General features: G+C 48.0%; 1 protein-coding gene across 1 annotated transcript in view; it reads right to left on the minus strand.

Annotated features, from left to right (window-relative positions):
* ALKBH5 (alkB homolog 5, RNA demethylase) overlaps nt 1-24,722 on the minus strand; it is a 32,023-nt gene that overhangs the window by 2,096 nt on the left and 5,205 nt on the right. Inside the window, exons 2-3 of the mRNA XM_053569176.1 lie at nt 14,778-14,858; nt 511-666 (exon numbers count right to left, since the gene is read on the minus strand). Of these exons, the coding sequence (XP_053425151.1) occupies nt 511-666; nt 14,778-14,858 (237 nt within the window). The remainder of the gene's footprint in view (nt 1-510; nt 667-14,777; nt 14,859-24,722) is intronic.

Here is a 24,722-nt window from a genome sequence, read left to right on the forward strand (position 1 = left end):
CACCAACCACACTAGCTCCTGAAACTACCAAGCTCTCTTCTGTCTCAGGGATTTGGCCCATGTACACCACTTCCTATCCAGAATGTTCTTTCCACATATCTTCTTTATTCTTCTAGTCCTCAACTCAAACCTTACTTCCTCAGAAACCTTACCCAATCCTTCTGAAATGAGTACCTGTTCGCTATTTTCCAAGTCCCAAGATTCCCTCCTAACATCTAAGTATAAACCTGCAAGAGGGTTCTCACTGGGTAGAACAGAACAAGGGAAATCATGGCAAGGAAACACACATTCTCACTTGTGAAAGTCTCTCTGGGGGTATGCACAGTTGGCCAGGGTTAGTTGGGTATGCTACAAATGCCACCAAACCAGAGGAACCAGACATAAGGCTCTGAAAGGCTGGGCAATCTCAGATTACTAACCAGCCTACCCCTCAGGCCTCACCACCCATCTTACCCTGCAACCAGGCCATGGAGCCAATCTGTTGGCCTCTGAGGGTCCTAAACTGAGTACCTGTGGGCAGCATCGGGGTCTGCCTTGCGGTGGGACCGCTTTGGTTTCAGAGCAGAGTCCCTGTTGTTTCCCGACAGGCGATCTGAAGCATAGCTGGGTGGTAACAAGGAGCTGCTCAGGGACTTTGTTTCCAATCGGGGTGCATCCAATCTTGTCCTACAAAGGAAAACATGGCATCACCAATGGCCCTCTGGTGAGGGTATGGGTTCCATCAGACCAATTCTCTCTCAGGCAAGGCCATACTGGAGGTGGGGGTGAGGTGTGAGTTGGGCCTAAAAGACAGCAGTCTCTGCTCTGTACCTCAGTCTCCTTGTAGTTCAACTAGAGATTGGCCTGTCTTCCAAAGGCCCTCATTTTCAAGTTCAGGCTTAGAAGTCAGGAATGGGAACACTTCTGTATGGAGACTTTCATTGATAGGTATCTGCTGCCCTAGGGGAAGGATCCCAGGGCTCTCTCTCAGCTGAGTGGGGTAGTCTTACCTCACCTCTCTGGGCCCTCTATTCCACTTGCCAAAGGACTGTTGGTCCCACTGGTGGACAACACAGGAAGGAACCTTGGCCTGCAGAGAGGCTGGAGGGAAACCAGGGATACCTTACTATCTCTTCAGGGACACTGAGGCAGAGTGACAGAGCCATGGAGAACAGCCCAAGCCACTCCACAATCATGAGGCTGGCTCTGGTCCTGTTGTAACCTGGCAGCTTCTGCTTGTTCCAGGATGCTGACCAGGCAGAAACCAGAGGGAATTTGAAAGCAAAGTCTCCACTAGCACTGGGTTCAAGTTTGAAGAAACAGACCACCTAGTAAAGGGAAAGCATGCAAGTGCAGATGAAGAAGAGAGGGATGGAAGAGCTTGGCAGAGCTAGTTCAGGGAAATGATCCTAGTCCTTTATAAAGCCAGACAGAAAGGAAGCTGGCCTTAGGAAACCTCAAGAAACCCAGAGGCTTCTTATGAGATACAAAGGTTGGTAAGTCAGAAAAGTGGGAGCAAAGGGCAGGAGAGGGCCCTGTGTTACAGACTGGATGGGGAGTGATGGAGCATGGCTAGCAGGAGGCCCTGAACGCACATTTTCCAAGGTCTGCAGGACACAAAGTAGTAGCTTGGTTCTGAGGAAGTACGGTCAGGGCAGGATTCAAAGAACACCTTTCATCAAAAGCACTCTGAGGGAAAGAAATCAGGAGAGAAATCCAACAACTGCCTTGAGCTATGCTGCTTAGCATTCTGAGTAACAACTGCATCCAGTCCTCAGAACTCCCCCTATTCCGCATGACTGCCACCACCACCTTCCATTGGCTGGCTTGCTGTGAACAGATGAGAGAAACTGGGTCAGGCAGGCAGTAAGCCATATACCCTTGACATGATGGAGGAAAGTTTAAACCTAGGTGAGACTTTAAGTCTGACAGGGAGGAGCTACTCTGAACTTGGGCAGGGGGCATCTACCTTCCTTCTAGCTGGGAACTAATGTTCGGATGCCTCAGGCCCAGACCCGAAGTGGTGGGTAGACAGGCAGGCAGGCCAGGCATCCCTTCCCCTTTGCTTTAGCCCCATGTTGAGGGAGGCCAGAAGGGTCAACTGCAGTCCCTCTACTCTGGAGCCGAAACCATCCTTCTCAAGCCTTGGTTTCCACATCTAAGCAAAGGACAGAGAATGTGATGCACTCTAGTTCTGAGGGTCTAAAAATCGAAAGCTGCTTCGTTTGCAGCTAGGTGCCTTTGGGTAAAGGTGGTACTGGGCAACATCCAGAGATGAAGATATAAAATAGAATAGAATTACCTAAGCCCCAATGACCTTCTCTTTACCCAGCCTCACAGAACTGAGTTGAGAGGTACAGGCAGCAGAGATCAGATGACATGGAACATTAGCCATTAAGGTTGACTTAAAGGACTCCAAGGGCCTCAATGAGGAAAGTCCCTCCTCTGGCACCCATAAAGCTACCACCTCACAGATATCACAGTAGCAAGGCCCCCGGGTCTCCCGAAAACACAAGTGAAGCACACTAAAGTTGTTCCTTAAGTGAATGATGGATGGCAAAAGAATAGTAGAGCCACCACGACCAGAGCCTGTGCCATCAGCCTGACCCCCACACTTCTGGGACACACATCTTGCCACACACTGAGCATTGGCATGGGCTCTAGCCCTTTTTTTCCCTCAGCCCTCTTGAGCCGCTTACTACTTGGAGTGGCTTGCCTGGGCAGGAAGAGGCAATGGTGGTACACCATCACCATGGGTTTTTAGTGCTGCTGCAGAGGCTAGGGAGACAGGTGGTACCACCTGAAAATGGGCAGACAGTAAGAGCACGAGCTACCACTCTGCCTCTCTGACTCACTGAAGACAACCATGTTGCTATTATGGGCAGCACTCAAGAGAAGGGATGATCAGAGGTGGCTTTACAAGACAGCAGCCTTCTGCACCCACTTTGGGAACAGTATGAGCTCTGGGGCCCAAATGGGTTATAACATCTGGAGAAACTCCTGCCCTTCCCCCTTCCAAAACTCACCAAGCTGCAGGAAGACAGGCTAGAGCTAGGTCCCAAGCCCAGAGCCCACCAGCTGTTTAACTTCAGAACATGCCTCTCCAAAAAGTGACCAACTCCCATCGACCAGGCCAGGCCTCGTAGGGTTTAGATGAGAGAGCCAAAAATCTGAAGTCAAGAGGCCCAATTGCAGTAGTGAAGTCTGGACCTGGACCTCTCAGGAGGAGTGAAGACCTGCCTTACGTATCAGCGTTAGTATCCAGGAAGACAGGGCAAAACACACCAGGTAAGTGAGGGGAAGGTTAGCTGGCAGACCACCACACATGTCTGCACAGAGTAGGGACTGTGCCTACATTAAAGTAAGGTCAGAACAAACGCACCCACGTGTAGGAAAAGGAGGGAACTGATTCTATCACAGATAATCCTCCAAAGGAGATACTGGGGAGGAATATTCCTACTGTGCAGGGGTGAGGAGAGAGATGCTAAATCCAAGAGAAAGTTGCTGGCCTGAGTCACAAACCTCCCACTCCAAGTCACACAGCTAATATTCCACAATGGCCTCTAAAGTGCAGGTGAGCCTTCTTTACAGCAACAGAACAGAGCACTGTGTAGGTGGCAGCATCACTGTTTCTGGGAGACGGACAACCAGCCTGCACTCACAGGGGCCTTGGAGGGATGGTAGTCCCCAGCCCACTATCAACTACTCTAACTCCTGGTTCCACCCTCACAAAGCACCTTGTGCTAAGAGCCTGGCTCTCCAACGCAACGAGGCAGAAGGGACCAGTGTGGTAGGCCCATTACCCTTGTCTATTTAGTAACCTGGGCCCCTAGGTCTAGATCTAAGCTCCAGTATCTTTGAGTACCAGTTTCCACAAAGCTTTGACTAGCATCCTGCTGTCTCTCCTACAACAGTACCCACTCCCCTCATGGGACCCCCCACCCCCACCTCCCGGCCCATCTTCCACCAACCTCTTTGCCAACATCAGAACATGAGGCTTCTCTCTAATTCCTACTCTGCTCTCTCCACAGAGCAGTTCTAAGATAGGTATAGCAGCCTGCTATCATCAGAAGAGCCTGAAAGCCCATTAGGGGTACCACCTAAAGAGCAGGCACCCCAAGCACATGGTTCTGGGCTCCCAGCAGACCTCCCCCATTCACAGGTCTGCAAGATAGCCAGCCCTAAGAGGAGCCTTTCTAAATCGTTCAGCCTGGTCACCATGATGTGCATACCCCTGAGCCCATACATGGATGCAGCCAGAACACAGGGCCAGTATCACAGGTACTCAAGAGATCCCTATGCTCCCACTTGGTAAGGTATCAATGTCATCCTCTAGGACACCAAGATTGCTTTCCTCCACCCAGGCCACAAACTCCATACCTCTAAGTTTCTCTTCTCTTCCACTCCATGTGCTTCTGCTCACACTGTACCTCCACTGAGTACAGCCATCCTCATCCCCTACCATCAAGATCAGATGTACGGTATGGTGAAGAAAGGCAGAAAACTCATTCAATGTTCACTAGTTTTAACCACAACAGCTTCGATTTACAGATGAGAACACAAAGGTCAGGTAAGACTAAATTTGGAGAGGAAGTAGCAGACCAGGGCAGAAGCCCAAGCCTATCACCTCCCCTGGTAATCTCATTGTCCTCATAATTCTAGGGCAGGTTGTAGACACAACAGAATGGTCAGGCTGCCAAATGGGCAGGAAGTACACGGGGAACAAGAATCATGAAGACAGGAGCAACACCAAACACTGGTTATAGCCAAGAAAATCAAGAACTGGCCACTCCTTCTGGCTCCTCCAGCTGGCTGTAGACAGAAGAAACCCAGAGGGCACCCTCCGTTTCCTTGGCTGCTCTTCCACACCCTCAACTTGGCTTTCAGGGAGGGGCTTCTGCTGACCCCCTAGGACTCTGGCATGAATGACTAAATAAACCAACCTAGCTCAGTCTCCTACCAACAGTTTCACACACAAACCCTTCACCCGGCTGCTTTGCTGTCCCTAGGTCACCCCAGTGATCTCCAGATTTCTCCATACAGTGTGGAGTCTTTTCTGTCTCAGATCATATCAAGAGCTCCACCAATCTCTATTTGGTGTTCTAGCATTATGGACTACCTCAGAGTTCCCGCACACGAAGTCTCTGTAAAGAATATCTCTTCTGGGTGGCGCCTGCGGCTCAGTGTGTAGGGCGCCAGCCCCATATACCGAGGGTAGTGGGTTCAAACCCAGCCCCGGCCAAACTGCAACAAAAAAATAGCCAGGCCTTGCTGCAGTCCCAGCTACTTGGGAGGCTGAGGCAAGAGAATCACCTAAGCCCAGGAGTTGGAGGTTGTTGTGAGCTGTGATGCTACAGCACTGTGATAAAGTCAAACTTTGTCTCTAAAAAAAAAAAAAAAAAAAAAAAGAATCTCTCTTCTGAATAAACTATCTTCATCTTTGAGCTGCCTTCTATGCTTGGCCAAAGCCCATGCATCCTTGACAACCTTTAGGTAGCACTTCTATGGAAAGCCTTCTTCGACCAGTCCCTGGTGAAATGCTAAATGTCTGCCTTCCCCCAAAGCACAAAGAAGAGTACACCCTGTCTGCACTGCTGGCACAGAGTCTAGTACAAACAGCCTCAGTTACTATGTGACAAATGGATCTCTAACTGCTTTTCCCAGCTTTAGGCCACTCTTGAGAGTTTCACTTGACCAAAACAAGTACCTTGCGATACCTTATCTGATTTTTTTTTTGTAGAGACAGAGTCTCACTGTACCGCCCTCGGTAGAGTGCCGTGGCCTCACACAGCTCACAGCAACCTCTACCTCTTGGGCTTATATGATTCTCTTGCCTCAGCCTCCCGAGCAGCTGGGACTACAGGCGCCCGCCACAACGCCCAGCTATTTTTTTTTTTTTTTTTTGCAGTTTGGCCGGGGCTGGGCTTGAACCCACCACCCTCGGCATATGGGGCCGGCGCCCTACTCACTGAGCCACAGGCGCCTTGAGACAGTCTTGCTAAGTCTCCCTGGTTAGAGTGCTCTGGCGTCACAGCTCACAGCAACCTCAAACTTTTGGGCTTAAGTGATTCTTCTGCCTCAGCCTCCCAAGTAGCTGATACTACAGGTGCCCTCCACAATGCCCAGCTATTTTCGGATGCAACTGTCATTGTCGTCCAGCAGGCCCGGGCCAGGCTCAAACCCGCCACCCTTGGTGTACGTGGCCGGCGCCCTTACTCACTGAGCTACAGCTGCGGAGCCAAGACACCTTATCTGATTAACTGGAGTGTACCAACCTGAAGAATACAAGTCTTATAAGCAGACCTAATGATGCCCTGAGTGAGGGCCTCCTGGACACCAAGAATTTGGTACCCTGGCCACTAACTAGAAGCTTTGAGAACCAACAAGCCATCTCCTAAGAATCACATATTGACCCAAGGCCTCCCTCCCTACTCCACCTCTTACCTACAAAGGTCCTCTATATGTCCCTGGCTTCCAGCCTATAAGCTTACTGTTTCTGCCTGGCCAGCAGTTTCTAGTTCAGGGGTCAGATCTATCAAGTCTGCCCTAACCCTTCCCAAAAGTTAGATGTAATTTGAGGGGGTGGAGGCTGGGCCCCCAGCAAATACACTCTGCTTTTACACCAGTGCTCACTCTGTGTTAGAATGACATGCAAAGTACAACCTATTATGTAGGAAGCACTGTTTGGTGGTGCCTACCTCTGGTACCTTGTGCATCAAGTCAGAAATCCCTGGTTGGGTGCAGCTCAGTGGTTAAGGCACTGGCTACATACATTGGGGCTAGCAGGTTCGAACCCGTCCTGGGGCTTGCTAAACAATGACAACTATAATAACAACAAAAAATAGCCTGGCATTGTGGTGGGTGCCTTGTAGTCCCAGCTACTTGGGAGGCTGAGGCAAGAGAATCGCTTAAGCCCAAGAGTTTGAGGTTGTTATGAGCTGTGAAGACATGGCACTCTACCGAGGGCCACATGATGAGACTGTCTCAAAAAAAGAGAAAGAAAAAAGCAATCCCTGATCAAAGATCATGTCAAATTAGCTAGATGACCTGAGGCAGCTCACTTTCTACCTGAGTGCCTTTCCACACATAACTTAACACCTTCTATTCTTTTTTTTTTTTTTTTTATAGAGACAGAGTCTCACTTTACTGCCCTCGGTAGAGTGCCATGACGTCACAGGACTCACAGCAACCTCTAGGTCTTGGGCTTACGCGATTCTCTTGAGCCTCAGCCTCCCGAGCAGCTGGGACTACAGGTGCCTGCCACAACGCCCGGCTATTTTTTGGTTGCAGTTTGGCCGGGGCTGGGCTTGAACCCGCCACCCTTGGTATATGGGGCCAGCGCCCTACTCACTGAGCCACAAGTGCAGCCCCATTTTTTTTTTTTTTTTTTTGAGACAGAGTTTCACCATGTCGTCCCTGGTAGAGTGCTGTGGCATCATTGCACACAGCAACCTCAAACTCTTGGGCTTAAGAGATTCTCTTGTCTCAGCCTCCCAAGTAGCTCGGACTACAGGTACCCGCCATAACGCCCAGCTATTTTTTTTGTTGTAGTTATTATTTAGCAGGCCCAGGCCAATTTGAACCCATCAGCCCTGGTGTATGTGGCTAGTGCCATAACCACTGAGCTATGGGCGCTGAGCCAATATCTTCTATTCTCAGGTGAATGTGAATACTTGGCATAGGGCAACTAATAAGATCCTCTAGGTGAAGGAATGTATGTTTTTTTCTTTTTTTTTTTTTTTTTGGCAGGGGCTGGGTTTGAACCCGCCACCTCCGGCATATGGGAGGGCGCCCTACTCCTTGAGCCACAGGCGCCGCCCTAGGTGAAGGAATGTAGGGTGCACCCTAGGGAATCCTGGCAACAGTGGCACACACGCACACCCTTCACAGATTAATTGCTATATCCCTGAAATTGGTCAGCCTTTTGATCATCTAACCAGTAATTTAAAACTTTAACCATGGCTTGGTGCCCATAGCACAGTGGTTACAGTGCCAGCCACATACACCGAGGTTGGTGGGTTTGAACCCAGCCCAGGCCAGCTAAAACAACGACAACTGCAACCAAAAATAGCTGGGCATTGTGGCAGGTGCCTGTAGTCCCAGCTACTTGGGGGGCTGAGGCAAGAGAATCGCTTCAGGCAAGAGTTTGAGGTTGCTGTGGGCTGTGACACCAGGGCACTCTACCAAGGGCAACATAGTGAGACTCTGTCACAAAAAAAAAAAAAAAAAAAAAAAAAACTTTAACCACACCTCCAGAAAGGTTAGGTCCAGCTTGCCTACCAGGAGTATAAAAATTTATAAAGAGGCAAGCAAATCCTTCTATATCTGAGCTCCAGTTTCTTAAATTTAAAGCATCTATCCCAATGACACACTGGGGGACAACAGCAGGACTTGTGTTCCATTGTATAAACAACCAAGGGGTCACAAGACTTAGCACCAGGAGACACAGGTTCAAGGCCTGCCTCAGCCATTTACTAGCTAAGTTGTGACCCAAAACATAACTGCAAGCCGTAGTCTGAGGATTCTACTTCTGGGGAAATTCTCCCAAGGTCATTTCTAGCCTCCCAGTGAGAAACAATGGCACAAGTTCATTGCCATGTTCAGCAACACTCATGTTCACAAGAGCCACATTTTGTCAAACCAGCAAGCACTTGGTAGCCATCCACTCATTTCCCTCCACGAGGACCTTAGATCCTGCCAGCTCTGACTGACCTCAGCCAGGGACAGAAATCCCAGCCCCTCCCCCTCAGCAGCCTATGCAATCTTTATCTGAACTTAGGAAAAGGCAGGACAGGTGCAGTGGCTCACACCTGTAATCCCAGCACTGTGGGAGGCCAAGGCAGGAGAAATGCTTGAGCTCAAGTTCAAGACCCACCTGAACAAGAATAAGACCCTGCCTCTACTAAAAATAGAAAAGTTAGCTGGGTGTTATGGCGGGCTCCTGTAGTCTCAGCTACTCCAGAGGCTGAGGTAAGAGGATCACTTGAGCCTAGGCGTTTAGGTTGCAATGAGCTATGATGCCACAGCCTTCTACTCAAGAGTGAAGCAGCAAGAGTATGTCTCAAAAAAGAAAAAGAAAAAAAAAAAAAAGAGAAGGTAAATTGGCTCTAACCCCTCTGCCTATGAGAGGGGAACCTCCATACTCCTGGGCTAGGGTGATTCTCTTGCCTCAGCTTCCTGAGTAGCTGGGATACAGGCACCCGTCACAACGCCCAGCTATTTTTTTTGTTGCAGTTTGGCCAGGACTGGGTTCGAACCTGCCACCCTCGATATGTGGGGCCAGCACCCTACCCACTGAGCCACAGGCACAACCCATCTTGTCCTTTTCTAAGAAAAGCCCCTGCAGTTACTCTGGAGCTGCTCTTTATTGGTTTGAATTGTTCTCCACACAGTGACTGACACCTCCTCTGGGCTAGGTCTCATACTGGATCCCCAGATGAACAGGGATGTCCCTGCTCCCACAGAATGTAGACTTAGAAATCCACACTGGCAAGCATATGGGCTGTGACAGTCTAAACAGGGAGGTATATGTGCTGAGAGGGTTACAGATATATATATATATATATATATATGATACTTCTTGCATGTCAAAATGGTCAACCTGAGTTTTGAGGAATGGCTAGGTTACAACTTTCAGCATGTATACGTAGGTCATGTGGGAAGTTGGAATGTGTATTATGTGAACATGTTAGATGAGAAGGTATTTCCAGTGAAGGCCACACTTCCTTGACAGCCCAAGACGCAAGTCCATGGACCAAAGTAGGAGCTAGTAACTTTCAGATAAGATAGGAGTCGAAGTGAAAACACCAAGAGCCAGGCATAATGGCTCATGCCTAGAATCCCAACACTCTGTAAGGCCAAGGCAGGAAAGTCCCTTGAGTTCCAGACCAGTCAGGGCAACATAGGAAGACTCTGTCTCTACAAAAAAAAAAAAATAAAAATATTAGGTAGGCATAGTAGTGCACACCTGTAGTCCCAGCTACTTGGGAGGCTGAGGCAGGAGTATCACTTGAGCCCAGGAGCTCAAGGCTGCAGTGTGCCTGACAAGCTATTGTACCCTAGTCCAGGCAACAGATTAAGACCCACCCTATCGGGCGGCGCCTGTGGCTGTCAGTAGGGTGCCGGCCCCATATACCAAGGGTGGCAGGTTCAAACCCAGCCCCGGCCAAACTGCAACCAAAAAAAAAAAATAGCCGGGTATTGTGGCGGGCGCCTGTAGTCCCAGCTACTTGGGAGGCTGAAGCAAGAGAATCGCTTAAGCCCAGGAGTTGGAGGTTGCTGTGAGCTGTGTGAGGCCACGGCACTCCACCGAGGGCCGTAAAGTGAGACTCTGCCTCTACAAAAGAAAGACCCACCCTATCTCAAAAAATAAGCTGGACTTCATCAAATACAAAAAAAAAAAAGAAGAAAGGAAAGAGCAATGAGTCTAGGATGGATACTTGGGTTTTATTCTGCAGGCAACAGATGCTCAAGCTTCTCCACTGGTCCCATGGGTTAGGACTTCCCACAGCTGGGCATTCCCCAGCTTATCTGCCTGGGTAAGCTGGAGGACATCCTTCCACTCTTTAGCCCCTTTTATCCCAAAGTTTTGTGCTTATGCCCTCCAGCTTACTCCCTGAATGACTTCCTGGGTCCACTCAAATCAGAAGGTAGAAGAGCTTCAGTCATTCACAGCAGCCATTCCCAAGGTCAGATCATTGCCAGGAGCCAAGATGTCCAAAGAGCTTCCAGGGGAGCTAATAACGCAGACTCCTAGCTATGTTGCAGAGCCTGTCACTCAGCGGCCTCGAGCAGCTATCTACAAGTACAGCCAGGTACAGAAGTCACCATTTAAGAAAGCAGCAGCTGGAAGGTCGACCTAACACTCCAGCTATTGCCATCTCCAGCACAGATTTCCCTGGAACAACTATTGTGAGAGGATAGGAGGCAACACTTCAGAAATTACTGCTCTTGGTTCTCTGGACTCTATTACTTCCAAGTTCTGGGGTTTGGCCTGTGCTGAATAAGAGAAAGTAGAAATGCAGATAAAAACACTTCCTCTGATGAATTCTGAGAATACTATTAAGGCTACAGAAGAGAGGCTGCCAACTATCAAGCTGACTCAAGTGTCTGGAGCTCCCATATGTGCCTAGCACTATCTGCACCCCAGAGGTCTGGATCACATCCATCCTACTGATAAAATGAAGATCCAGTTTTTACTTGACAGAGTGGCAAAGTCATGCTAAAGAGACATTATCACCACATTATTCTGGGCTTGTGGGCCCAAAGGGCCAGGATGCCAAAGTTACTGACTAAAAGTTTAAAAAAAAAAAAAAAAGCCAGAAAAACTTAAAAACTCCCAGTGACCAAAGCTGAAGAATTTGAATGTAAAACAAATTATCATGAGTCCATGGTTATATAGGTGATTGAATAAATAAATGAGGGTAGGCAAATCCCCTATGCAGAAGAATTTATGTGGCTACTCCCTCCTTCAAGGAGATGGGGCTAGTTGCCCACTCTTTAAATGTGAGCTGCGCACAGTAACTTCCTTTCTAAGAGTACAGCAAGCACAGAAGAACAGTAGTAACCTCACAACAGAAAATCTGACAAAGGCTTGCATCAAACAGGTTATCGAAAACAGAAACAGTCAAGGCCAAGGAGGGTGGATCATTTGAGCTCAGGAGTTCGAGACCACCCTGAGCAAGAGCGAGACCCAGTCTCTAAAAAATGGCCAGCATTGTGGTGAGGCCTGTGGTCCCAGTTACTCAGGAGGCTGAGGCAAGAGGATTGCTTGAGCCCAGGATTTTGAGGTTGCTGTGAGCGAGGATGCCACAGCATTCTACATAGGATGACAAAGTAAGCTCTGTCTCAGAAAAAAAGAAAAAAAAGCAACAGTCATAAGCTGTACTGACAGTATGTACCCTTCGAATGTGGTAAAAAAGGCACTTTACCTGCTCAAACCTATAACCCCAGTCTAACCATAGGGAGCTGGAGGGAATAAATCAGATAAATCCCAACCAAGGGTTCATTTTTTCTTTTTTAGACAGAGTCTATGTCACCCTCGGTAGAGTGCTGGGACATCATAGCTCACAGCAACCTCCAACTCCTGGGCTTAAGCAATTCTCTTGCCTCAGCGTCCCAAAGTAGCTGGGACTATAGGCGCCCGCCACAATGCCCAGCTATTTTTGATTGCAGTTGTCACTGTTGTTTTAGCTGGCTTGGGCTGCGTTCGAATCCGCCAACCTCGGTGTATGTGGCTGGCACTGTAACCACCAATTGGCTACAGGCGCCAAGCCACAACCAAGGGTTCTGTAAAATACCTAACCAGTCTATGGCATTAAGATAAGCCAAGTGTGAGAAATCATCACAGCCAAGAGGAGCCAAACGTGACATGACAACTAAATATTATGTGGGATCTTGGGACAGAAAAAAGGCACTAGGAAAAACCTAACAGGTCAGGCGCTGTGGTTCATGCCTATAATGCCAGCACTTGGGAGGCCAAAGCAGGTGGATTGCCTGAGCTCACGAGTTTGCGACCAGCCTGAGCAAGATCGAGACTCAGTCTCCAAAAAACAGCCAGGCATTGTGCCAGGTGCTTGGGAGGCTGAAGCAAAAAGATCGCTTGAACCCAAGACTTTAAGGTTGCTATGAGATGTGATGCCACAGCACTCTACCTAGGGTGACCAAGTGAGACTCAGTCTCAAAAGAAAAGAAAAACCCTGGCTTGGCACCTGTAGCACAGTGGTTACAGTGCCAGCCACATACACCAAGGCTGGTGGGTTCAAACCTGGCCCAGGCCAGCTAAAACAACAATGACAACTGCAACAAAAAATAGTTGGGCATTGTGGTGGGTGCCTGTAGTCCCTGTTACTTGGGAGGCTGAGGCAAGAGATTCGCTTAAGCTCAAGAGATGGAGGTTGCTGTGAGCTGTGATACCTCAGCACTTTTTTTTTTTTTTTTTTTTTTTTGGTAGAGACAGAGTCACTTTATGGCCCTTGGTAGAGTGCCGTGGCCTCACACAGCTCACAGCAACCTCCAACTCCTGGGCTTAAGCGATTCTCTTGCCTCAGCCTCCCGAGTAGCTGGGACTACAGGCGCCCGCCAAAACGCCCGACTATATTTTGGTTGCAGTTTGGCCGGGGCCGGGTTTGAACCTGCCACCCTCGGTATATGAGGCCGGCGCCTTACCGACTGAGCCATAGGCGCCGCCCGATACCACAGCACTCTTAACCAAGTGACATAGTAAGACTCTGTATCCAAAAAAAAAAAAAAACCCAAAAACCTAAAGAAATATAAAGTATGGACTTACTTAGTAACGTATCAGTACTTATATTGGTTTTTTGACTAATAAATATAATCATACTAATACAAGATTAACAATTAGGGAAATGAGAAGGATGGTAGGTGGGAACACTCTGTACTATCATCACAACTTTCTATAAAACTGTTCTAAAGTTTAATTAAAAAAAAAAAAGACAGCAAGCTATACAATAGTCTGATCATGCCTAAGCCTAGGTGCTATTTTTTGCTCTTCTCACCACTTCTTTTGTTGTTGTTGTTGCAGTTTTGGCCGGGACGGTGTTCGAACCCACCACGGGGCCGGTGCCCCACTCACTAAGCCACAAGGTGCCACCCTCTTCTCACCATTTCTATGTGACTAAGCAATCATCTCTCCTGTCTGGGACTCTATTCAATAAAAAGGCTGTCTTGACCCAATGTCAGCGTGGCTGTGGCCTCTTGAAAAATCTCAGGCCAGGCGGCGCCTGTGGCTCAGTCCGTAAGGCGCCGGCCCCATATACCGAGGGTGGCGGGTTCAAACCCGGCCCTGGCTGAACTGCAACCAAAAAATAGCCGGGCGTTGTGGCGGGTGCCTGTAGTCCTAGCTACTTGGGAGGCTGAGGCAAGAGAATCGCTTAAGCCCAGGAGTTGGAGGTTGCTGTGAGCTGTGTGATGCCACGGCACTCTACTGAGGGCCATAAAGTGAGACTCTGTCTCTAAAAAAAAAAAAAAAAAGAAAAGAAAAATCTCAGTCCACGCACCCCATGAGGAGAAAGAAAGAACTGCTGATGAGGCCAGGTCTGTAGACATATCAATACATTCCTGATCCCCTCCCCAGAGAGGATAGCCACAAGCTATGACCGTGATGAATGCTGCATCCTAACCTTCCACCCTCACTTCCTCTCCTCGCTCCTTCCTTCCCCTAGATATGAAAACCCAGGAGTTTTTAAAGCAGGCTGCGAAGGCACAGTCTAAAAATAATCCCTCAGGGCACATGTGACAAATCAGAAACAAGGAGGTGAGAAAGAAAGGCTAGAAAGGTGTGGTAGAGTCTGGTAGAGTATACCCCAAATCTTGTCTTAAGACTATATCCATAAATATCAGGAACATGTGGTTTTTGCTCAGTCCTAAGTTCCCTAAGTAAAATAACCAAAGAACTTAATTTTCCAATGAAAAGACAAACCAGCTTTATCTTCATGGAATTCAAATAAAAAGTATGAGAATGTAGGGACTTCTACTCTCCCAGGCTTCACACCCTGTTATGCCACTGATATGGAGGAGCTGAGTTTTGGTTTTTTTTTTGTAGAGACAGAGTCTCACTTTACCGCCTTCAGTAGAGTGCCATGATGTCACAGGACTCACAGCAACCTCTAGCTCTTGGGCTTCCGCAATTCTCCTGCCTCAGCCTCCCGAGCAGCTGGGATTACAGGCGCCTGCCACAACGCCTGGCTAGGAGGAGCTGAGTTTTAAGAGAACACAGACATATATCTCCAGACAGGCCTGGAGGCCAGGCAGAAAGCACCAGACATCAGGGTACTTACTTCCTAAGAATGATGACCGCTCTGCGCTCCTTGATGTCCTGAGGCCGTATGCAGTGAGTGATTTCATCAGCAGCATATCCACTAAAAAGAAACAGAACATGTGGCTGTGAACAGTTGATAGACAACATTATTCCTGGGGGATAAGAAGATAGGAAGAGGCGGTGCCTATGGCTTAGTGAGTAGGGCACTGGCCACATACACCAAGGCTGGTGGGTTTGAGCCCAGCCTGGGCCTGCTAAACAACAATGACATCTGCAACCAAAAAATAGCCAGGTGGGGCGGCGCCTGTGGCTCAGTCGGTAGGGCGCTGGCCCCATATACCGAGGGTGGCGGGTTCAAACCCGGCCCCGGCCAAACTGCAACCAAAAAAAAAAAAATAGCCGGGCGTTGTGGCGGCCGCCTGTAGTCCCAGCTACTCGGGAGGCTGAGGCAAGAGAATCGCTTAAGCCCAGGAGTTGGAGGTTGCTGTGAGCTGTGTGAGGCCACGGCACTCTACCGAGGGCCATAAAGTGAGACTCTGTCTCTACAAAAAAAAAAAAAAAAATAGCCAGGTGTTTTGGCAGGTGCCTGTTGTCCCAACTACTTGGGAAGCTGAGGAAAGAGAATCGCTTGAGCCCAGGAGTTTGAGGTTGCTATGAGCTGTGACGCTGCAGCACTCTACCGAGGGCGACACAGTGAGACTCTGCCTCAAAAAAAAAAAAAAAAGATAGGAATACGGCCCAGGCAGTACTCACCACCACTCTCTACCCATTATTTGAGAGGGCTTTACATAAAAGGGAAATACCCTAGGGAAATACCCTGGTAAGCTTCAGAAAGCTTTTGCTCAGAAGCTACTCAAAGAAAAACCTGCCATGAGGCAAAGGAGACCCAATGGCCTCTTAAGGCAGAGGCCACGGCAGAATTCTCCCTGGACAGGCCAGGAGCCCTTCTTTTAAAGAGCTCTCAAGGGGGTATACTTTTAATGGCTTCAGAGATAATACACAGACTCAGGCCAGACTTTGGTGAGAAGATGAAAAACCTCAACTCCGCCTTCTTTCTCCCTTGAGCACACAGAGGAAACCAAGGCAGCCACTGACAACACTGAGTCACCAGGGAGAACTAGGACTGTTATATTTCAAAAAAGAGAATTTGTATGCTTGAAGAAAGCCTCCAGTTGGGGGCCCAAAATTTTGAAGACAGCTGGGATATTTTAAGAATGTTCACCATATAACCTATTTTTCAACAAGTTACATTACTTAACTAATTCACAGGCCAATGAATGCAGGCAAATAGATGCCTGTCCTCCTCTTAGCTAACGTCTTTCCAATTTGAAACTCTGGAGGCAAGCTTTTCTTCCTGAAGCCCTCAGATGCCCTTCCTGGGAACAAAGCACCCACAATATCCCCTCAAACCCAAAGTTCCTCCACTAAGCTTTGGCAGATTCACACAGACAGAAACTCCCTTGACCACAGGCCTAGTGGGGGAGAGAGTGGTTTCTCTGCTTCCCTACCTGCCCTTGGAATACAAACCTTTCTCTCACCTGCCCCTGGACTACAAACCTTTCTTTCATGGCTGACGATCAGCTCCCTTCTCAAGAATAAGCTGTACAGACACATATTTGTTAGAACAGAGGATGCAGTGGGCACTCGTATAGTCCCAGTTATACTAGAAAGGCTGAGGAGGGGGGAATCACTTGAGCCTAGAGTTCACATCTAGCCTGTGCAACATAGCAAAACCCCAACTAAAAAAAAAAAAAAAAAAAAAAAAAGGCCGGCCCCATATACCAAGGGTGGCAGGTTCAAACCCGGCCCCGGCCAAACTGCAACAAAAATTATCCGGGTGTTGTGGTGGGTGCCTATAGTCCTAGCTCCTCAGGAGGCTGAGGCAAGAAAATTACCTAAGCCCAAGAGCTAGAAGTTGCTGTGAGCTGTGATGCTACAGTACTCTACCAAAGGTGACAAAATCAGACTTTCAAAAAAAAAAGAGAAACACCACACAGTCCCGGGAGGTACTCCTCAAATGTCCAGGCTGGCTAAAGTGCAGGCAAAAGCTGGATGCGAGTGCCAATTAAGAGATACAAAGCCAGGATACTACAGGCTCATCCTCAAGAGAGGTGCCTCTGATTTGGAAATCTGATTTGAGGATATGCTGATAGTAGAATAATATTTTATAGATTCCTGGTCCAAGCTGCTCCTAGACCAGAGCTTTACAAAATTTTTTTTTTTCTTTGGTTTTTGGCCTGGGCTGGGTTTGAACCTGCCACCTCCGGCATATGGGACCGGCGCCCTACTCCTTGAGCCACAGGCGCCGCCCCGAGCTTTACAAAATTTTATCTGTGAATACTAATCTCACAAGAGACTATGGACAAATGTCTATAGTCAAATTAATTTGGAAAACACTGATTGAAGTTTCAAAAAGCATATATATATATATATTTTTTTTTTTAAGAGACAAATGAGTCTCACTTTATCACTCTCAGTAGAGTGCCATGGCATCACAGCTCACAGGAACCTCCAACTACTGGGCTTAGGCGATCCTCTTGCCTCAGCCTCCCGAGAAGCTGGGACTACAGGTGCCTGCCAGAACACGGGCTAGTTTTTGTTGCAGTTTGGCTGGGGCCGGGCTCAAACCCACCACCCTCAATAAACGGGGCTGGCGCCCTACCTATTGAGACACAGGCACGGCCCAAGGATAGTGTTTTTCAACCTTTTTTATCTTGACACTTGAAACTATAGTTAAACTTTTGCAGGCAGCACCTGCAGCTCAGTCCGTAGGGCACTGGCCACACACACCTAGGGTGGCGGGTTCAAACACGGCCCGGGCCTGCTAAGCAACAAGAAGCTGCAACCAAAAAATAGCTGGGCGTTGTGGTAGGCGCCTGTAGTCACAGCTACTTGGGTGGCTGAGGCAAGAGAATCGCTTAAGCCCAAGAGTTTGAGGTCGCTGTGAACTGTGATGCTACTGCACTCTACCAAGGGTGACATAGTGAGACTGTCACACACACACAAAAAAAAAAACTTTTGCGGCACATTTAAATTATGTGAGCAGAAAAAGAGTAAAAAAACACTGTGCTTTAAACTTCTTTCAAAAAAATTAATGATCTTTAAAATTTTTCACTGCACCCCTAAGGTCCTCTCGTGGCACACCAGTGTACCATGGCACACTGGCTGAAAAATCACTGGTCTAGGAGGTCAAAACCATTTTCATAACAATGCTAAGAAGTTATCTGCTGTTTTCTCTCTCATTCTCTCATAAGTGTACAGGCGCCCGCCACAACACCCGGCTATTTTTGTTGCAGTTGCCCCTGTTTTAGCTGGCTGGGGCCAGGTTTGACCCTGCCACCCTCGGTATATGGGGCCGGTGCCCTACCCACTGAGCCACAGGCACCACCCAAAGCATTTATATATTGAAGAATCTAAGAATTACTGCATCAAAAGAACCCGCGAACCTGCTGACTTTGCTTACCTGAGTACTGACCAAAGAACCTTCTCTCAAATAATACCTATTAACATCCTTTAGCACACAGTGAGAAGTGCCACAAAGGAGTTGGGGAGCTGAACAGACTTGGGTTCAAACCTGAGCTTTGTTACCTATTAGCTTTGTGACCCTGGTTAAATCACATGCTGAGCTTAAACCAGTTTCTTCATCTGTAGTAAGGACAGCAGTAGGTTCTTGGGCATTTATTTTGTTTTGCTTTATAACTCAGGTATTCTTTTGTTATTACTAAAGATTACAACATTTTGGAGCGCCTGTAGCTCAGTGGTTAGGGCACTGGCCACATGCTCTCAGGCTGGTGGGTTCAAACCCAGCATGGGCCTGCTAAACCAAAAAAAAAAGTAGCCAGGGGTTGTGGCAGGCACCTGTAGTCACAGCTACTCAGGAGGCTGAGGCAAGATAATCGCTTGAAGAGTTTGAGGCTGCTGTGAGTTATGATGCCACAGCATTCTATCAAAGGTGACAAAGTGAGACTATCTCAATAATAAAAAAAAAAAAAAGATTACAACATTTTAGAAAGAGGACCTGATCTCTTCCCTGGCAAGGAGAATCAGTGTTATATGTCTACATGACTGACACCTCTGGAAAGAGAGTGGTGGAAAGTCTACTTGCAAGGCTGTTGTGAGAATTAAGTTAGATAATGCAGGGTACTTGGCATCCCACAACCTTTACTAAGGATATGATACAAGCCAAAGGGCCATGGACCACTGCTCTGGGGCAAGCCAGAGCCTTGGGTTCAATAACTGCCAAGGAGACATGATCCAGGTTTCCCTGCAGTGATCTGCCAACAACAGAGGCCTCCTGGACCCCCGTTTCCAATGCTGGGAACTCTAGGTCCTCCCATGCTCCTATTACTCCATATTGGGGGAGGGTGATTTGGGCTACAAGACACTCCTACACACACATACACACACAGAGCTAAGTCCAAGATCCCAAAAGTACAGTTCTTCCCTCAGACCACTGGAGGGCCAGACCACAGTTTAAAAAAAAAACTATAAACAAATTCCTATGCACACTGCACATACCTTATTTTGAAGTAAAAAAACAAAACGGGAACACACACAATCACACCACCGCATGTGGCCCGCAGGCCATAGTTTGAGGACCCCTGGCTTAAGTGATTCTCTTGCCTCAGCCTCCCAAGTAGCTGGGACTACAGGCACCTGCCACAACACCTGGCTATTTTTAGAGATGGGGGTCTCACTTTTTACTCAGGCTGGTCTCAAACTCCTGAACTCAGGCAATCCACCCACCTCAGCATCTCAGAGTGCTGAGGATTACAGGGGTGAGCCACCATGCCTGGCCTCCAAAGGTACATTTCTAAGGCCTGAGTCTGCAGTATTGGCTACAGATAATTTTCCTTGCTATTAAGAAGCATTATTGGCTCGGCGCCTGTGGCTCAAACAGTTAAGGCGCCAGCCACATACATCTGAGCTGGCGGGTTCGAATCTAGCCCGGGCCCGCCAAACGACGACGGCTGCAACCAAAAAATAGCCAGGTGTGTGGCAGGTGCCTGTCGTCCCAGCTACTTGGGAGGCTGAGGCAAGAGAATTGCTTAAGCCCAGGAGTTGGAGGTTGCTGTGAGCTGTGATGCCACAGCACTCTACCCAGGGTGACAGCTTGAGGCTCTGTCTCAAAAAAAAAAAAAAAAAAAAAAAAAAAAAAAAAGAAGTGTTATTAATCGGGTGGTGCTTGTGGCTCAGGAAGTAGGGCACCAGTCCCATATACTGAGGGAGGCAGGTTCAAACCCGACCCTGGCCAAAACTGCAACAAAAAAAATTAATTAATTGGGTGGCACCTGTGGCTCAAGGAGTAGGGTGCCAGTCCCATATGCCAAAGGTGGCGGGTTCAAACCCAGCCCCAGCCAATAACCAAAAAAAAAAAAAGAAAAAAAAAATTTAATTAAAAAAAAAAAAAAAAGAAGTGTTATTAATCTGTTTGACTTGGCTACAGGCATGACCAAGGGCATTTACTTCTCATTTCCAACAAGGATCCACTTCTTTTAATGTAGTTCTGGAGCAAATCCAGATGTTTGTCAAAGCTTGACTGCCCCCATCCCCCAGAGGCTCTAGAACAAACAGTAAGTCATGCCAGGTTCCTGCCACCAAGCCTAGGTCTCAGAAAAACCAGTGTGGAGGTAGGGCTACACAGGGCTACAGAAATGACCTTGGCATTGACCCTGGCTGGAAGGCTCATTAACACTGGTCTTCTAGAGCTTCCTGACACAGGTCATTGACCCTTCCTCAAAGTATCAGCCTCTGACAATAGGAGCTCAAAGTCCTGTTTTAAAGGAAGCTCTCCTGGCCAAACTTCAGCGTTGAGCGAGACTACAGGCCATTATTTACTAAGGAACCTGCTTGCTACCAAGAGAAACTGAAAACCCTATTCTGCCAACTTGGAACTTAATATGTCCTGGGTCCAGCCCTGCCCTTGGCAAGAAGAAAAGTTCTAGTGCCTCCTGCTCTTTTGATACAGGGAAAAGAGGAAATACCTCATACTGTCCACCCTACCTGCTCTCTGCCAAGGCTTAGCCCCTGGCCCTGGAGCAATGACAAGTGTCCCAAAAATATCAAGAGTATCAAAGCAGGGCAATGCCCATGGCTCAGTGGGTAGGGCGCTGGCTCCATATACCGAGGGTGGAGGGTTCAAACCTGGCCCCGGCCAGGTAAAACAGCAGTGGCAACTGCAACAAAAATAGCTGGCGCCTGTAGTCCCAGCAACTCTGGATGCTGAGGCAAGAGAATTGCCCTAGCCCAGGAGCTGAAGGTTGCTGTGAGCTGTGACACCACAGCACCCTACCAAGGGCAACAAAGTGAGATTCTGTCTCTAAAAAAAAAAAGAGGGTCAAAGCCCAGCTCTGACTCTTGAGGGAGTTGCTATAATTTCTTCTTCTGGAAAGCTTTCCCTGACGGGATCCTCTAGGCTGGGTTTCTCCCATATTGCTCAAGCATACCATGTCTTTCTACTACCTTATTTGGCCTTGTAGAAATTGTGTCTTCATAATGAGACAAAGCTCTTTAAGGGCCTTACGCATCTCTGCACACAGTGACAATAAATGAAATGTGTGTTGAGCACAACTATTCCACTACTCAGACCCTCAAGTCTCTATATCTACAAAACAAGGATCACAGCAAACCATTCCTCAGAGAATTAGGTACAAGTTAAATAAGGAGTCTGAATTAACTTTATAAGGCGCTCTGTAGAACTGTATAGATTTCTCTTCTAAGGGACAGTCCTAGGGAACCGAGTTAAGGCATGTTTCCAAGATGGTCACCATTTCCCCATCTACTTTGTGCCCTGCCTAGGCCAGGATGGACCAGAAATGGAATGGACAAGATTCTGGCCTGATGACAGCCTCCCTCAACAGTGATAGGTCTCTAGGCCAAGGATTCTGAGCTTAGGCTCAACTATAATCTTTACCAGACCCAAGCTTCCAAGAAGACACGGGAACTAACCTTATGAGAAGCCTCTGGGCTTTCTGAATTAAGGGGAAACGGTCAACTACTGAGTCCCAATTCTGTACACTTCAAGGTACAGACAGTGAATACAACAGGCAGCTCATCTCCTAAGATATCTTTAGCTAATTTCACAGCATCAGTAATGTGACAGAGATTTAGTTTTCTATAACAATTCACTGGCATAATTAGCCCCATTCTGCAGATGAGGAAAACTGAGGCCCAAAAATTTAAGTAACTTGCTCAAGGTCAAATAATAAAGTGGTGGCAATGGCACTCCAACCAAGTGGGATTGGCGGGGGAAGGGGGGTGGAAGTAAAAAGAAAAGCCCATCTGTGTTTCCTGATGACAAGGTCCAATCTGTCCCAGGGCCTTGCTGGCCTCACCACAGGATTTATGCACACCCACCAGCCCCGTGGAAAAAGTCTGCAAAGATGAGCCTATGTCCCTAGAGAACTAGCAACATACCTCAACAATAGCTGCACACCAACTGCCCACCCTAAAATTGCCAGCCAGCCTTGAAATTTTTATGGCCTATTTATTTGCTGCTTGCTCTGAGTCTCATGATTAAGACACTAGCTTCCCTTCCATTTTGTCAGGCCTGGCAGCACCAAGAGCAGCCAATCCTTTCAGCCCAGAGCTCCTCCTGAGAGTGCACAGCCCTGACTTCATTCTGTGGTTCCTCCCCCTGCTGTGGAATCAGAAGATTCCACACAAGAGATGTGGCCCAGGACCTATCTGCCCTACTTTCCCAACTATTTTAAGCCAGAAAGCTAAATTCTGCTTTCAGCCAGCTGAGTAAGATCAGCCCTCAGCCCAGAACAGGAGTGCCCACTCCACCCAATACCAACTGTTAAATGGAAGAGTCACAGGCTGAGTTCCCCCGTGCATGACCCATGGGTGGATGATACAATCATTTCCAGACCAGTGGCCAAGGCCTGGGTCCCTGGGCATGTGGTCACCACACTACAGACCAGGGGTCCTCAAACTGCGGCCCATGGGCCACATGAGGCAGTGTGATTATAGTCGTTCCTGTTTTGTTTTTTTACTTCAAAATAAGATATATGCAGTGTGCATAGGAATTTGTTCATAGTTCGGCCCTCCAACGGTCTGAGGGACAGTGAATTGGCCCCGTTTAAAAAGTTTGAGGACTGGGCGGCGCCTGTGGCTCAGTGAGTAGGGCGCTGGCCCCATATGCCGAGGGTGGCGGGTTCAAACCCAGCCCCGGCCAAACTGCAACCAAAAAATAGCCGGGCGTTGTGGCGGGCGCCTGTAGTCCCAGCTGCTCAGGAGGCTGAGGCAAGAGAATCGCGTAAGCCCAAGAGTTAGAGGTTGCTGTGAGCTGTGTGACGCCACGGCACTCTACCCGAGGGCGGTACAGTGAGACTCTGTCTCTACAAAAAAAAAAAAGTTTGAGGACTGGGCAGCGCTTGTGGCTCAAAGGGGTAGGGCGCCGGCCCCATATGCCAGAGGTGGCGGGTTCAAACCCAGCCCTGGCTAAAAACTGCAAAAAAAAAAAAAATAATAATAATAAAATAAAAAAAAATAAAAAGTTTGAGGACGCCTGCCACAGACCATGTAGCAGTGATTAAAGGTAGCAGCAAAGAAACAATTAGCCTTGAGGTAATTATTGTGATTGATCCAAATAGAGCCTGTTTCAATCTGCCCCATTCACTCCAACAGGAACAGAAGGAATATAGGATGAACTGATATGAAGTAAAAAATATTACCCTAAAAAACAGCATTAAGAGGGGGACCTACCCAGGCCCAAAACAGGAAAGTTACAAAAAACTGTCAATTAGGTTTGGAAAGGAGTCTGAAGCACTTCCAGAAGGGTATGTGAAGCCTTGCACTAAATGCTCCTGGTTTAGACACTGCTGAGTCAATGTTTGCTATGCACTAACATTCACGCTGATCACTATTAAATATAAAACTGTATTCCTGCCATGTTGCCTTGTGTAGGTATGGACACCATTATCATCACCACCAACTGAAGTCAGAGTCACATTGACAATTATTAGAACCCCTCCCCATCTGCAAAAGCACCACAGTTTTTCACCAGCCCTGCCTTCCAATCTGCAGCTTTACTGCTCATCAACTCTACGCTGGGATGATATCAGGAAATGAGAGAAAACATTGCTTCTTAACTGCTTACATATCCAAGATTTCATGAGGTGCATTACATCAGGAAGGTGCTTACCCACCTGTATACCAAGTAAGATAAGTGCTAAGTGAACAGGTGCTAGAAGATTTAAATTAGTGGGAAGGCCCAAAACCCTAGAGCCACAGTTTTCAATTGTAGATGCCTTACCCACACACCTCCCCCATCCCCACCATTTGGTAACGTCTGGGGAGTTTCTTTTCTTTTTTTTTTTTTTTTTTTTTGAGACAGAACCTCAAGCTGTTGCCCTGGGTAGAATGCTGTAGCATCACAGCTTTCAGCAACCTCCAACTCCTGGGCTCAAGCGATTCTCCTGCCTCCACCTCCCAAGTAGCTGGAACTACAGGCGCCCGCCACAACGCCCGGCTTTTTGGTTGCAGCCGTCATTGTTTTTGGCAGGCTGGGCTGGATTTGAACCCGCCAGCTCAGATGTATGTGGCTGACGCCATAGCTGCTTGAGCCACAGGTACCGAGTCGTCTGGAGAGTTTCTGACTGTTAGTAATTACTACTACTGGCATCTAGCAGATAGAGGCCAGGAACACTGCTAAACAGTCTACAATGCAAGAACGGCTCTACACAAAGAATTAGTGAGCCCCAAATATCAACAGCCATACCGAGAAGCCCTGAACCAGAGCTTCATCAGGGCATCCCTGGCAGAAGAACTCCGTCTGCCTCACGTCAGCATTCATCCCTCTCCCCCAACTTACATTAGCTACTCCCTGCTGCTGCAGTCACAGCTGCTGTTTGGTGCACCCTCCACCATTCTTTGCTTAGCTAATTCCTAAGTCACCCAAGTTCTTTACTCTCTCCCCCAATCTTCCAACACTCCAGTGTTCTCTTGTAGTTACATTCCT

This window comes from Nycticebus coucang, chromosome 18 (assembly GCF_027406575.1).
Source record: "Nycticebus coucang isolate mNycCou1 chromosome 18, mNycCou1.pri, whole genome shotgun sequence".
NCBI classification, from domain to species: Eukaryota; Metazoa; Chordata; class Mammalia; order Primates; family Lorisidae; genus Nycticebus; species Nycticebus coucang.